Raw genomic sequence first — 14,564 nt, 5'->3', positions numbered from 1 at the left:
AGATACTTATTGGTAAGATAACGCTTATCTAGTTGCAATTTTCTATAAATATACTTTTACTTTGCAAAATGATGTCAGTCCAGTTCAAAAAATAGAAGAAAAAGCTGAAATCTTTTTTTAACAAAAAATGGGAAACGATAACTTAATTCTAAAACATTACGAACAATTTCCTGGAAATTCAGAAATTTGCCTTGTCAATGGACTAAGAGATGAGGAATTGATGGAGCTTCGACAAGCATGTCGTTTAAAACAAACCAGAGGAGACAATCTTGTTTCAGAAGCATTAAGCTTGCCAATGTCGGATATTTTGGACTATCTGGAAAAAACATGGAAGTATAAAATTGTGTCGATAAATGCAGTAACAGACAAGAAAATTCGTAGTCAGGAATTTTGCAACTATCGAGTAGTGCAAATATTTTATTTGAAAAAAAATTTGTAGTTTAAAGTAAATTTGTATGTCTTGTTTAAAAGTTATTAAAGTTTGAATTTAAAAATTTTATGAAAAAAAAATACAAAAAAATGAAAAATATTTTTTTGTGAATATTTTTGAATAAAAATTAAAATGAAAATCAAGAAAAAATCAAACTAAAAAGGATGAAACAAGATTCTTTGAAAAACATAATTCGAACAGTTTATCATTTGTTTTGCGATTTTTAAATTAAAGTTTGTAAATTTTCTGAGCGATATAAAGTTTTGAACATAATTTTGACTTTTCTACTAAATTTGATAACCATGTCATAAATTTAAGTCAAAATTATTGCCAAAGAAAATTTACAAATTTAAGCTTTAAAATTGAAAATATGAATTTGTTTGCTGAATTTGTTATATTTTTCTCTTCAAAGAATCTTGTTTTTTCCTGTTTGATTTTTTTTATTAAAATTTTCATTCAAAATTTTAAAGTAGAGTAGTTTAGAAGGAAAAAACTTCAGAAGAAATATTTTTTTTTACTTTTTTTTTTTTTTTTTATTACATACTTAATGTTTTCGGAATTTACTTCTAAATTTGTCATAATAAAAATCGTCCGTTGCCTTTTTCGCATCTCGTTTCGTTTGAAAGTTCTTGTCTTTCTGTTCTTCCCTTTTTCTCTTGACGGAATCTAAATTATCTGAAAAAAATTTTTATTTTGAACAAAACTCAATTATTTAAATTATTTTTGCACTTACATCGATCATTATGCGTTGCGAAATTCGTAGCCATATTCACAGGAACAAATGATGGTCCCTCCTTTTGCTTTTTCTGGTCTTGAATCATTTTTTGCTTAGCTTCTTCAGTCGCTTCGATATTTTTAATTTTTGCTTCAATACCTAAATCCACTTCTGGGATGCCACTTAACATCTGATTCGACAACATTTCCTCGGATTTTTGAACACTCGTTTGTCGCAAATGTTCCGGTAACGCGAGTAAAGCAGATTCCTCGGGAGTGAGATACTTTTTCATCTCCTTTTTTTCTTCTTCACTTTTATTTTCTCCCTTTTTCTTTCTCAATTGATCCTCAATGTACTTCATCATTTCCTCGTCTTGGTCCCGAATATTTGTTTCCGCAGAAAATTGTGTGCCAATGTCGGATGCATCGTTCAATGTTTTCAATTCTCCCATTTTGAGCTTTTGCATATTCAGCATTCCGCCGATTTTGCAATTCAGAGGGTCTTTTACCACAATTTCTTCTTCGGTTGTGATTTTTTTACCTAATGCGAGACCAATTACGTTTATCCCGTTCGGTTTTTGTCGAAGTTTTTGTTTGTCTTTCATTTCGTTTATTTTGGTTCTGAAAAAAATCGAAATCGTATTATTTGAATTAAAGATTTCAAGAGAATTTCCTTACAATAAGTCCTCATTTGAATTGTCTTCTTCATCTTCCGAACCAGAAGTGATGGGTTTTTTAATTTGTCTTGCATTTTTTGTTTTCCTGCTTTTAAATAAAGGCTTAATTTCTTGTGTTTCTTCCGACATCCTTGCTGTAATGTTTTGTTTTGATGCAATGAAACGAATGAAAATTAGTTCCCAGATTCACCGCTTTGGGCGCCATCCATTAATGACGTCAGAAGTTTAAGGGGGGAGAGGTTTAACAAATTTATAAAGCGGGGATTGAAGAAAATAACAAAGCACCACGTCGTAAACATTTTTTTATTCAAGACTTTTAATCTTTTTGTTTTGGATTAAAAAATCCAAAGATAATCCAATAGAAAAATATAAATGAAAAATATGTATTTAAGTTAAATTCTCATTAAACAAGATTTTAGAGTTTTTTTCCCACTTTTTTCGTAGTTTTTTGAAAACAAATACATAGTTTTACAATTGACAGACTACAAAGATAAGATTTTTCCAAGAGACAACATTTGCAACTTCAAAGACAAAGAAAATTCATTCACAACACCAGGAATTTACGAAATTATGTTAAAGTTATGTCATAGTTCTTATTACTTATAGAAGCCTGTGAAATTCATCAATACCTATTTAATTTTTAAAAAATTCAGTTCATTCTGTCCGAAATAATTCAACTGTAAAGAGGTATTTCAAGTAAAAACTTAAATTCAAGGAAAACGTTTGAAAAGAACGAAAACTTGACGCGTGGAAGTCCCTTTTAATGGAAACATCGCTATTCCCATTAATAAATAGAGAGCCAGCTCACATCAAATTTTATCTTTGTACTCTAAGTGTTCCCCTGTTCCAGAGATACATTAGCTTAAGTCGGCAAAAAGCAACTTTAAGATTTGTATGAAACTAATTGTTGTGTTTAAGTAAAAATTAACAGTTTTATTTAAAGATATAAAGAAATAAATAAGGTGCGAATTTTTTTTTACTAAAAGTGATTTTTCGCCGTTTTGAGTTATAAAATGAATAAAAATGATAAAATTTAACCTTTCTGACAAAAATGTATCTATTTGAAGTGAGATTTGAGATACAATGGCTTTGACACTGTTTTTAATTTAGTTTTGCTCTTGATTTAGTTTTCAAAACTAAACCATGTCAAAGGAATTTTTTTCAGTTTCAATTTTTTAGTAGTTTCGAGTTATAAAATGATTTAAAATTTGATATTTTTTTATTAAGTTTTTATCTATAAGAAGTACAATATCATAATTTATCCGACGTCATTAGTGGATAACGCCTTTCTGAATTAGCGTGTCAATTTCCATCAAATTTCATTGTTTTGATTTCATTCTTGCGATTTCTTATCATTATCACAGTTCATTATCAAAATCTGATCAAAATACATTCCAAATACCCCCGATTCGCATGATAATCCTTACATAACGTCACAAAGCCTACAAAATAAATCATGTCATTTCGCGGATTGCTCGATCCCGATTGCGGAGGTCAAAATCCAATCGCGCAACTTGCTGGCCAATTATCTCGTGACGTTACGTATCGCGATGAAGGACTGGGCCGCGGAGCACTTGCTCGTCCCGACATGGTGCAAGATTTCCTGCAACAAGTACAACCGGCGCCACAAACTTTCCGCATGAACGAACTCATGAAGGAGATGCAAGAGCTCGAAGGGATTCGACAAGAGCCAGGCGGTTCCTCGATAAATTTCCCGCTGGATCTCATTAGTGGCGCTGATTGGGCAAAAGAGTTCGGGGTCGATAATTTATTCGATTCAACGTCGAGAGTGGCTCCAATTCGACCGAATTTGATGATGGGACCACGATCTACGGGGCCTTTGATGGAAGTTGCTCGTCCTCAGCCCGTGGGATGGACCAAAGATTTTTTCGAGAAGGAGGAGCAAGCGGAACGTCAAGCCACGGACGATGTCGATGAATGGGTCAAAGCATTCGAACAGGGAAAAGATGCCGATGAACGGGCAAGTGGCTTGTATAATCGCGAATTTTGGGAGAAATTACAAGACGAATGGCGTCGAATCAGTGAAGAACAAGATTCGGAAGTGAATCCATGGCTTTCGGATTTTTCCGAAATTTACGATCCCTTCAAGGAATACAAATATGCCGAGGAAAATCCCATGATCGATATGGAAAACGCCCTGGAAAAAGGCAAAGCTTTTCTCGCGCAAGGCGATATCCCAAGTGCCGTGTTGTGTTTTGAGGCAGCCACAAAGCAAAATCCCGAATCAGCCGAGACCTGGGAACTGCTGGGAACAACACAAACCGAAAACGAAAATGACCCCAATGCCATTCCTGCCTTGAAAAAAGCCCTCGAACTCGATCCAACCAATCGAAATGTTCTCATGTCCCTCGCTGTCAGCTACACGAACGAAAGTTACCAAAATCAAGCTCTCAAAATGCTCGTCAACTGGTTATCGGTGCACCCGAAATATGGGCATCTTGTGCCCGCATCTGCCAAAATGCCCGATAACGCTGCCTCCAATTTGACAGAATCCATTGCCAAAGCTCCGGTTTTGCGGGAAGTGCAGGAAATGTTCTTGTCTGCCGTGAAACAAAATCGCACCGAAGTCGATGCCGAAGTGCAAGAAGCTCTCGGGGTTTTATTTAATTTATCCTCGGAATACGACAAAGCTGTTGATTGTTACAAAGCTGCGGTGCAAGTTAATCCTGGAAATGCCAAAACGTGGAATAGGCTGGGCGCAAGTCTCGCTAATGGCAATCGAAGTGTGGAAGCCGTCGAAGCGTATCAAAATGCGCTGGAAATTCAACCGGGATTCATAAGAGCGCGATATAACGTCGGGATAATTTGCATCAACTTGAAGGCGTACAAAGAAGCGGCGGAACATCTGCTAACGGCGCTAAATCATCAAGCGACGAGTTCGTCGAGAGCGGGAGTTGTTAGCTCAAATGCGAAACTCATGAGTGACAGTATTTGGGGAACGTTGAGGATGGCGATTTCACTCGCGGAAATGCACGATTTGCAAGATGCGATCGAGAAAAGAGACTTGAATGCTCTTAACGCTGCATTTAATGAAGGAACAAATCCGTAAATGGATGAAAAATTAATTTTAAGTAAATTATGTTTTTTTTTTTAATTTAAGGAGAATTTTTTTGACATTGAAGCAATTTATTACAAGGGAAACAAATAAATAAATAAATGGGAATAAAATAATATTTTTGTTTGGATTTTTTACTTCATTAATTTAAAATAAAAAATTCGACGCTCTTATTACGACGAATTTATTTTTAATTTTTTTGTCCCAGATTTGAAAAAAAAAATTTAGTTCATTTTTAAAAATTTTTTTTTTTTCAAGCTTTTAAATATTTTAAATTAATTTTAGATCTTTTCATATCAAAAATAATAAAATCAATTTTGTTCTTTATAAAAAAATTAAAAAAAAATATCAACTAGAAAATTTTAATTTAGAAAAAAATCCATGATTAAGTCAAACTTGCTAAAAATTCGAAAAAAAAAAAATTAAAATTTAAAAAAAAAATTTGAAAAATTTAAAGAAAAACAAAGACCTTACCTAATTTGTCATGAAATAATTATTTAAAATTATTTTTAAAAAGTTTTGATATATTTTTTTATAAGTTTTTACTTTGTAAATGATTCAAGGGATAAAAAAATAAAAAAAAAATATGAATTACCTTAACAAAAATTTAAAAAAGTAACAGATATTTTTTTTTTAAATTTTGAAATTTTTTTTAATCACAAATTTTTCACACTTTTCTACTTTTCATTAGAATTTTCCATATTTTTTTAGAAAAGAGATTAAAACACTTGTAGTAATTGTTTTTTCCTAAAATTTGTCTATTTACACTATTCTATAACTATAACAATTTTAAATTCACACAATTTATTTTTTTATATTATTATTTACTCATTTTAGCAATACTGTCTCTTAGTTGATTCATCTAAAAAAATTAAATTTCAATTAAATTTAAAAAGTTAAAAAAAAATCTTTTATTAACTTACTTGGCTCAACTGCAACCTTTTTGAATAAATTTGTGGTCTTATATCCAAAAATGTCGTATTTTGGTAGTCACTAATAATTGAATCGACGTAACTTCTCACGAAATAATCTTCTAGATCCAAGTCACCAACAGATCTGCTTTTCACCATTGGAGCCAACCATGTTGCTTCTGAAAAAGCCCTTCTTCTACTTGTTTGATTCTGGGTTTTTAATATTTCAATATCTGGACAAGACTCTGATTTTTGTTCCAAGGCTCTCATATCGACAAAAGCTCTTCCACTTTCCTAAAAATATTATTTGAAAAATTTTAAAATTATTTTTTCCCGGTGAGATCGTGAAAAATTAGTTTTTTACCTTATAATTCAAAACATACATTTCGTTGAAAATTTTTCGCAAATAATCTCGATCCTTTTGCATATTTTGCCACAATTTTTCGTTTCTATCTCGAATGTTATGTGCAAGTTTTTTCTCCAACTTTGCGATTTTTTTGCTCCTTAAGCCTCTTGCCAGGAATCCCATAACCATCACTAAATATCCCAAGCCAGAAATAAACCAAAAAATGATAAAAATTTGGTAAAGCAAGAAGAAAATCCCGAATTGCTCTTCTTGTGCGGAACCAAATGTTGGCACAAAATCTCCAAAGCCAATGGTAGTTAATGTGACAAAGGCATAATAAACTGATATGGAATAATTCCAATCTTCAAAATACGAGAATAAACAGGCAGGAATAAATATGAAGAAAACTATGCCAGGAAGAAAATATAAAGCGATTTGTGCTAAGAGTCCAATTTGGGCTGGTTTGTAATTTTTATCCACATTTTTTGAGTATCTTCGATAAATATTGATAAACTGAAAGAAAAATTATTTAAAATCTTTAATTAAATAAAAACATAAAAAAAAACAAACCATGGATCCGAAAAATTCACCAAGATAGGCGAATAAAATACCGTTTACTGGAAGACCGATCAAGGCATATAAAATCATGAACATTCGTCCAAATGTGTTTGTTGGTGATATATTGCCATATCCTAAAAAAATAATTTTTTAAAACAATAAAAATAAAAGTTTTTTCTTAAAATTAAAGAAACTTAAAATATTTATTAAAAAAAATTAAAAAATTAATTGGAAAAAGCTTACCCACGGTTGAACAAACAGTAAAAGAAAAGAAGAAGGAGTGATAAAAATTCCAAATGTAAGGCTTTTCCAAATATTCGTCCGTATTGTTAGTTACCTTCAAACAAAAATTAAATAAATTAATAATATAAAATAAAATAAATAATTAATTAAAAAATTAATGAAAAATAAAAAAAAAATATTTTTGCCCCAATAGAATTAAATTATTTTAAATCTTTCTTGACTTTAATTGTCGAAAAAAAAATACTAACCGACTTTTCACAATAATTCGATATTTCTTCCAGCACACTTTTTCTCAATTCAGCATCCATAGGCTTGAATGATTTCAATAACAAATCTGTAAAAAATGCAAATATAATTTATGTAAATTAATAACTCAAACATTTTTTTTACCAACCATTTACAGAAAGTTGATTTTGTTTCGCGATTGCACGTCTTTCAGTCTCTAATTTATGCTCAAAATGATAGAAGACACTCGCGCCGAAGAACAAATAAGATACATAGAATGCTAGTAAAGCTAGCCACTGTTTTGGAGACATATCTTGAAAAACTTAAGAGCCTTAATTTGAAACTGTGTGAAACTTGTCAGACTTACATGATGGAAACAACTTGGCAAAAATGGGAACATTCATATTTTGCAAAGATTTTTGTTACAAGTGTGAAATTTGTACCGCATTTTAAATTTGTTTTGAAAAAGGCCGTTATATGTTGATGATATTTTGTGAAGTCGTACCTTTTAAGATAATTGAGTGTGAAATTTGCACTAACCTTCAATCTATTATTTCTTATGAATTATTGGAAAATCAGAAACATTTTGTTAAATAAACGAGGTTGTCTTGAAAAGAAAAAAAAATATTGGAAAAATTATGGAACTCTGAAGTCTTATATGATTCAATACAGTTTAAAAAATTGAAGTAAATCTAAATAATTACTTTCTGTATATAATGATTTTCTCTTAATTAATATTATGTTGCTTTTTATAATAGTCACTTAATAAACCCTCATTCTTATATTCCATCATGTCTGTACCTAAAAATTTTTGTTTGGTTCATTGCAATCTTGCATGGCACCGCCTTTGACGTCTTTCTTTTTCGAATTGCAATAAGAAATTCAGATGTGTCTTTTGACATTTGCGTTTATTTGACTAGATCATTCAGCTTCTCTTTTTGTTCATATAAAATTTGTGTTTCTCTGATTGATGGTAGAACTGATGGCGTAAATAAAACACAAATATTGCAGAATTTGTCCTTTTTATCGCACATTTCAAGCTCACTTTGAAGAAGTTCAAACGTCTTAATTTTTTTTATAACTGTGGCACATAAGCACAAGACTCATCTAACCCTCTTTCATATTTTTTTTCTTGGTTTAGTTAAGATTATGTTTTTAATACTTCCACGTCGCGAATCCATTTTTTAAAAACTGAAGTTACAGTTAAAACAACATAAAACGCAATTTATGAAACGGTAAAAAGAAAACCTGCATAAAAAATTTTTTTTTAAAAAAATAAACCGTTCAGAAAGTTTTGATGTTTCACTTTTGTCGTTATTATTTTTATTAAAAAATCCCCTTAAATTTAATAAATTTTTTTATACCTAAATTTTTTGATGTGTCATGTCTGATGTTCATATTTTTTTCGTTCATAATCGTTTAGTACATAACGATTATGTAAAAAATTTCAAAAAAAAAGTTTGAGTTTTTTATTTTAATTATTTTTAATGATTTTTCATCTTTTTTATGGTAAACATGTTGAGAAAAAAATAAAAAAACATTAAGCCCTGAAACTATAAATTATGATTTAAATTTAAAAGTTGTGAATTGCTATTTCATAGGAATTGCATAAAATTATAATCCCAAAGTTGGGTTTTTCTTAAGGTTTGGGACCCAAGGAACACGAATAACTCGGTGAGAACTCGAAAAAAAATTTTGTGAAACGCACTACTGTTCATATAAACATTCAATGTCCTTAAAATAAAAAGAAAACAAAAATTAAAAAGTATAAAAACAAAAACTGAATAAAAACTTAATGGTATAATACCATATTTTTTAAAGGGTCTAAAACACTCTGTTTGTTACAGGGAATAAAAAAAAAGTTTTTAATAATTATCAGAAACTTAATTGAATGTAAAAAAAATATTTTTTTTATTAAAAAAAGATTAAATTTTATAATTTTTTAAAACCTAAATAGAAAATTATTTTTAAAATAGAAAAAATTATTGAACTAAAATTGAAGGAAACAGTTAAAAAAATATTCAAATGATATTAAAACCAAAATAAAAAGAAAGAAAAATTAAGTCTTAAATATACTTACCGATTTTTGTTTGAATTTGATTTTTTTAAAATTTTTCTGTCATATTGGCGATTGTTTTCAATCAAATAAGTTTTTATAAATTAAAAACATGATATTATTGTAAACATTTATATATTTTTTTTATTATTTCCAATAAAACTCATTGACAGAATTATTTTTTTACAATAAGTAATTCAATATTTGTTAAAGTACAAGAATATTTCCACTTTTCTCCATTTTTTCTTATAATTTTTTTTCATTTGATCACACGTATGTTTCCATCAATAAAATTTTCTCTTTTTTCACAAAGTTATGTTCCATTTTTTGTACGATTTTTCCATTAATGTTTAAGTATATATTTTTTTTTTTTAAAATATTCGATTGGAAGAGACTCAATAATGCTACAAAACAAAAAATTCAACGGAATGATAGAGATAAAATTTTCTTAAAATTAAGTAACACTTTTGCTAAAATAAAACGATTGTCGAGGAATGTATTTGTGTCAGGAAGTTCCGAGTTTCACAACTCGTTCGAGATATGTATAAATTTTTTTTTGTTAAAAAAATTAAAATTTGTGCCGTTAAAAAGTTTAAAACTTAAAAAATAGACTAGAGAGAGATAGGCAGAGAGATTTACAATGAACTTGCGTCATCGGGAATGTTGTTAATTTCGTCTTTGTCCCAGTAATATTTGCTTGGCCCGTTACTGAAACAGTATTTCTGGTCCAATGGTTCACCAATTTCGACAAAATACATCAAATAAAAGTTGCACATTTCATCGTTATTTGTCGCCCCGATGTACGTTGTCTTGTTGCGGTGACTTTCCATCGTGCAACGTGCTGCCACTTTATCGCCATACTTGATGGGGTCCTTGCTGGCAGTCGGATAGAACATTTGTGGCGTCAAGGGATCGCGTTTTCCGAGCAATGTCCACTGATCTTTGCCTTGCAAATCCTCACGGACCCGATAACCGGACACAACTTTGCCCAGGGCATGCGTATGGGTCCGATATGCAAACGGATAAATTGTCTTCTTCTCATTGATGGTACATGCCACTTCCATATGTTCGGTTTTTTGGGCGGGAATGGCGCCTCCTGTGCCAAGTAACAGCACGCCAGCGAGTTTTGGCATCGTTCGGAGCGTATATTCGATGAAAATTCCAGAATCGTCAGTTTTGCCGGGCGGGAATGCATGCATATAGTGCACTTGCAACACCAAATATTTAATGGGGGAATCGGCGCCGACTTTGAAACCCACATCTTGGGGCAATTCGAGACGCGGGGCATCACGAGCCCATGCATAGACAATTTGCGAGGATGCACCTTGACCACAAACACCGGCAGTTTCTTCTTCCATGTCGCCGTTGTTCATTTCGCCGCAATTCCAAACACTCTTATCGGAACCCGGTTCGCCGCAGCCATAAAGTAACATGTGATGTGCTGAAAAAAAATTTTTTAAATTAAAAACAAAAATTATCAGTGACCTTTTGTGACCGCTGATTCGGATTTTGTTCATTGTCTGTGTTTCAAAAGAGACAAATCGAACAATAAATCATTATTTGCTCACCTGTGTTCATTGTCGCGTTCGGCTCAAAGCCCGTAATGTAGTAGTTTTGTGTATAATCCACCTGAAAAGAAACAAATACGTGGAAATTTTTATTTTTTGCGTTTTTTGTCTGTACAGATGCATGCAGCACGCACAATGAGTGTTAGAACAAACGTTTGACGTCATTAATCCCGTCTCGACGTCATGAAGTGGTTTACGTGCGTGGATGCAAAAAACATTTTTGTCTCCAAAATTTTGATTTTTTAGGCAAAAATAATCAAAAATCTTGGTTTTTCATTAATTCTCATTAAAAAACCTTAATTTTCATAAATTTTTCATGAAAACCTTCTTACCTTAACAGGTGTGCAAAGATACAATTCGTTCCGATATGGTCGCACATTGGGCATCAAAAGTGGAAATCGACCAACTTCCATCTGGTTCGAGAGCTGAACCGCGAGAATCTGGCAGAAAATCGCCAAGATCCAGAATTTTTGTGATGACATATGTTGCATGTCGAATGCTTTCTCTCCTACGTTTGGCCACTTAAAAACTATTAATTCTCTAGATTTTGTGTGATTCTTGATTGTTCGTGTTGCTCTTGATTTTTAATGAATTTTTTTATTGCACCTTTAACAGGTCCCAATCCTGTTTTTTGAGGATTTTTCTCGAGCGAATGAATCTTCGCCTTCCTCAATGTTATTGATTTTGAGAAAATTTGAGTTGCCGTTTGCTAATTCAGGATTTAGGTGAGTAACGTGGATTTCGTCTATGGTAAATTTAGGCTGATACAAATTTAAAAGTGTTTATCCGGGTACCCGAGTTTCAAGTCTAGAGTTTCGATTCTGGAGTTTTTAAGAAAAATGAAAATTTTAAAAGAAAAAAAACCAAATTTAAGGGAATATTGAATTATTTTTTTTTTTTTGTGACGATGAAAAATTTTCCACCGCGTTCGATGGACAACTTCACTCAAAGAACTTTTCTGAGCTGCTTATACAGGTTCCTTTCACGATCATAGTAAGCCTTGCATGCCCTAGTATACTTGCAACGAAACCGATCTGTGTCAATTTTAATTTTCAAGCAACAAACTCGAATCAACTGTCTTACTTGACACACCATTTTGCTATTTGCTGACTTAATGGCAGTTTGATATCTTTTAATTTTTACTAACAGTTTGAAGTTAATTTACATGAAAAAAATCCTCATTATTTTTACATATCTTGAGAAAAGAAATTGTAACTAAATAAATCAAAACAAAAATTGAAACGCTGACCTTTCCCAATTAAATTTGCTGCCAAGAACGAGCCTTTTACTTGACCTCGCAAGAAACTCAGATCTTTTGGAAGTTCTTTCAGATTCATTTTTCATATTTAAAACAAAGATTTCGTGTTTTTCCTGATGTACAATTAGATAACTTAAAAAAATACGATTGATAAGATGAAAATATTACCTGAAACTCCTCGATAGATGCCAAATTGTTGCTCAAGTCATTTTACACAAAAAACAATATTTTTTTGTCTTAAATTTGAAAATATTAATTTAGTTAAAAAAATCTTGATCATTTAAAATTTAATGTAAATTTAAAAAAAATCGTTGCTCAGTTCGTTACAAACTTTCGTGCAATCTTCTCATCTAATTGTGTCTCTAAACACTCAAAATTTTGACCTGATTCCATACTATCTGTATCAAAGTGTCTTGTGTTTACTCACACACGATGACGCCTTACACATTACAATATTTGTAGATTCTCGTCAATTTACATGCTCAGTTTATCACGAGATGTTGTCTGAAACAAAAGCAATTGTAATTGGTGGCTTAGGAGGTATTGGCAGTGCAATTTGCCACTCACTGCTCCAGCAAAAAGTTCAAAAGCTTGCAATTTTCGACATTCATGATGCTATCACTGCGGAATTTGTTGACAAAGTCACCTACGAAAAATGTCGAATTGACCAAAAAGACGACTTAAAAAATGCATTTGAAAAAATCTGGGAAATTTTCGGAGGATTCAACTTGGTTATCAATTCCGCTGGCATCGTAAATGAACAAGATGTGGAAAAAGTTTTTGCCATCAATACGGTAAGATTTGATTTTCAACCAGATTTTGACTAAAATTAAAAAATTTTCAGATTGGCGCCATAAATTTCGTGAATGTAGCTGTCGAGACAATGCGCAAGGATAAAAAATCCAATGGCGGTGGAACAATCGTCAATATTGCATCTACCTTGGGATATCTTCCGTATCAAGGATTTCCGTTCTATGTCGCGAGCAAACATGCTCAAATTGGATTCATGAAAAGCATTGCAGATCCCGCGTTCAGTGAATTAACGGGACTTAAGTTCATCACAATTTGTCCTGGCTACACGGATACTCGACTAATTGGTAGTTCCGGTATTAATTCGTTGGCATTGCGAGCGCAAGGTGAACCTTTTCCGCCACAAAAGACGACAGTTGTTGCCGATTGCATTTTGCGTGCTCTTGGCACGACAAAGACCTCGTCGTTTTGGAGGTGTGTCAATGGAGAAATAAGCGAAATTGAGTTGTTAACTGCTAATGACATTCAATGAGGTTTTTGTGAATAAAATTAAAATATATTTTACAACCGCTAATTAACGATTATATTGGCAAGTATTACGTAAAGCAGAGCTGCGGTTATTACCATTGCCGACGTGGGTCTCTCAAATTACATTTTGCATTAAAATTTTTGCTACTCAGACAAATAAAATAAACGATCGGCGTTCTATAAATGGCTTTGAAAGTCAAGAACAAAAAAAGAGACATTTTAATCCAATAATGAATGTTATTTTGAATTTATATGGGCAAGCACGAGAGCGCGATTGAATGAATGACGCAAAATGAATCGGGAAGACGTGCACCTGTGAATGTCGTAGAGTAAATACACAACCACTTGTTAGATTAGTGAAAAAATATGAATGGAGTTTACTTTTGTATAGCCGTACACATTTTCACTCATCACGTGTTTCTACATGGATCGATTCGCAGCTAGGTAAGTACACTCTATGAAGTTTATCGTACAAACAAAGAGCTCTCATTAGGTTGGAACAGTGGTCTTTTTTGAAAAATTTCACATTGGATTTAAATAATTTTTGGTCAGTCACAAATTGAATGTTATATGAGAAATGTAAAGGTAAGTTCAGCAAGCTTCAGCGTTCAGTAAGTTCAACATCTCAAGGAATAATATCAAGTTTTCAGCCAGACCGGAATTCTTTTACAACCCATGAAAAAAATGGAAGAACTAAATGAGAGTCAAAAGTGAAGTACCAAAAATCAAAAGCTGCCATGCCTTTTTGTAGCTTCAAAATTCAAAATTACGCAAACGTATGGCAACTTAACATGAGAACTGGGCATACGAAATAAGGATATCAAGTTATAATTATAATTCTACGTATTATACTCAGATTGGCGTGTTCCAAATAAACTACAAATGGCATTAAGACAACAAAGTCCGACGTTATAAAACAAGTGCTCTTGCAAAAATCTTGGAAAACTTTTTGAAGAAAAGCATTTGAGATTTATGCTGTATTGAAGTTTTAATTTTGTAACCGGTGCTATTACCTGTCGTCGGTTACGAGGGAGAGATGTCACTTTTGTGGCAGAGAGAAAAGAAGATAGACGTGCTGGCGATATTTTGGATAATTTTGGAAGAATAAAGCGATTGTTTAATTAATTGATTGAGTTTTCATAGTCATTGGGGTTACAATTTAGAAATACGGATGCAACAAGTCGATTAATCTGAAATAATCTATCAACGAGCCAATTAATTCTG

At 32.0% G+C, this 14,564-nt stretch overlaps 5 protein-coding genes across 5 annotated transcripts; 2 read left to right on the top strand and 3 right to left on the bottom strand.

Moving 5' to 3' along the window:
- Nucleotides 1-861: 861 nt before the first annotated feature.
- LOC134831700 (splicing factor C9orf78) lies at nt 862-1,952 on the bottom strand. Its single transcript, XM_063845500.1, has 3 exons — nt 1,823-1,952; nt 1,164-1,765; nt 862-1,105 (listed from the first exon to the last, which is right to left on the bottom strand). The coding sequence occupies exons 1-3, from the start codon at nt 1,948-1,950 to the stop codon at nt 975-977; spliced, it is 861 nt and encodes a 286-aa protein (XP_063701570.1). The 5' UTR covers nt 1,951-1,952; the 3' UTR covers nt 862-974.
- Nucleotides 1,953-3,158: 1,206 nt separating this feature from the next.
- LOC134829874 (peroxisomal targeting signal 1 receptor) lies at nt 3,159-5,000 on the top strand. Its single transcript, XM_063843163.1, has one exon. The coding sequence runs from the start codon at nt 3,278-3,280 to the stop codon at nt 4,889-4,891; it is 1,614 nt and encodes a 537-aa protein (XP_063699233.1). The 5' UTR covers nt 3,159-3,277; the 3' UTR covers nt 4,892-5,000.
- A 636-nt stretch (nt 5,001-5,636) lies between these two features.
- On the bottom strand, nt 5,637-7,548 carry LOC134832820 (open rectifier potassium channel protein 1). The gene is made up of 7 exons (XM_063846997.1): nt 7,350-7,548; nt 7,204-7,289; nt 6,956-7,049; nt 6,725-6,846; nt 6,173-6,667; nt 5,821-6,102; nt 5,637-5,759 (listed from the first exon to the last, which is right to left on the bottom strand). Exons 1-7 carry the CDS (start codon nt 7,489-7,491, stop codon nt 5,718-5,720), a joined length of 1,263 nt encoding a protein of 420 aa, XP_063703067.1. The 5' UTR covers nt 7,492-7,548; the 3' UTR covers nt 5,637-5,717.
- A 1,817-nt stretch (nt 7,549-9,365) lies between these two features.
- LOC134829708 (peptidylglycine alpha-hydroxylating monooxygenase) lies at nt 9,366-11,477 on the bottom strand. Its single transcript, XM_063842929.1, has 3 exons — nt 11,137-11,477; nt 10,805-10,865; nt 9,366-10,677 (listed from the first exon to the last, which is right to left on the bottom strand). Exons 1-3 carry the CDS (start codon nt 11,293-11,295, stop codon nt 9,872-9,874), a joined length of 1,026 nt encoding a protein of 341 aa, XP_063698999.1. The 5' UTR covers nt 11,296-11,477; the 3' UTR covers nt 9,366-9,871.
- A 1,052-nt stretch (nt 11,478-12,529) lies between these two features.
- LOC134831291 (alcohol dehydrogenase 1-like) lies at nt 12,530-13,676 on the top strand. The gene is made up of 2 exons (XM_063844988.1): nt 12,530-12,856; nt 12,907-13,676. The coding sequence occupies exons 1-2, from the start codon at nt 12,560-12,562 to the stop codon at nt 13,342-13,344; spliced, it is 735 nt and encodes a 244-aa protein (XP_063701058.1). The 5' UTR covers nt 12,530-12,559; the 3' UTR covers nt 13,345-13,676.
- The last annotated feature ends 888 nt before the right edge of the window (nt 13,677-14,564 follow it).

The sequence above is a fragment of the Culicoides brevitarsis genome, chromosome 2, assembly GCF_036172545.1.
Source record: "Culicoides brevitarsis isolate CSIRO-B50_1 chromosome 2, AGI_CSIRO_Cbre_v1, whole genome shotgun sequence".
NCBI lineage: Eukaryota > Metazoa > Arthropoda > Insecta > Diptera > Ceratopogonidae > Culicoides > Culicoides brevitarsis.
This window is presented reverse-complemented; position numbering and strand designations above follow the sequence as displayed.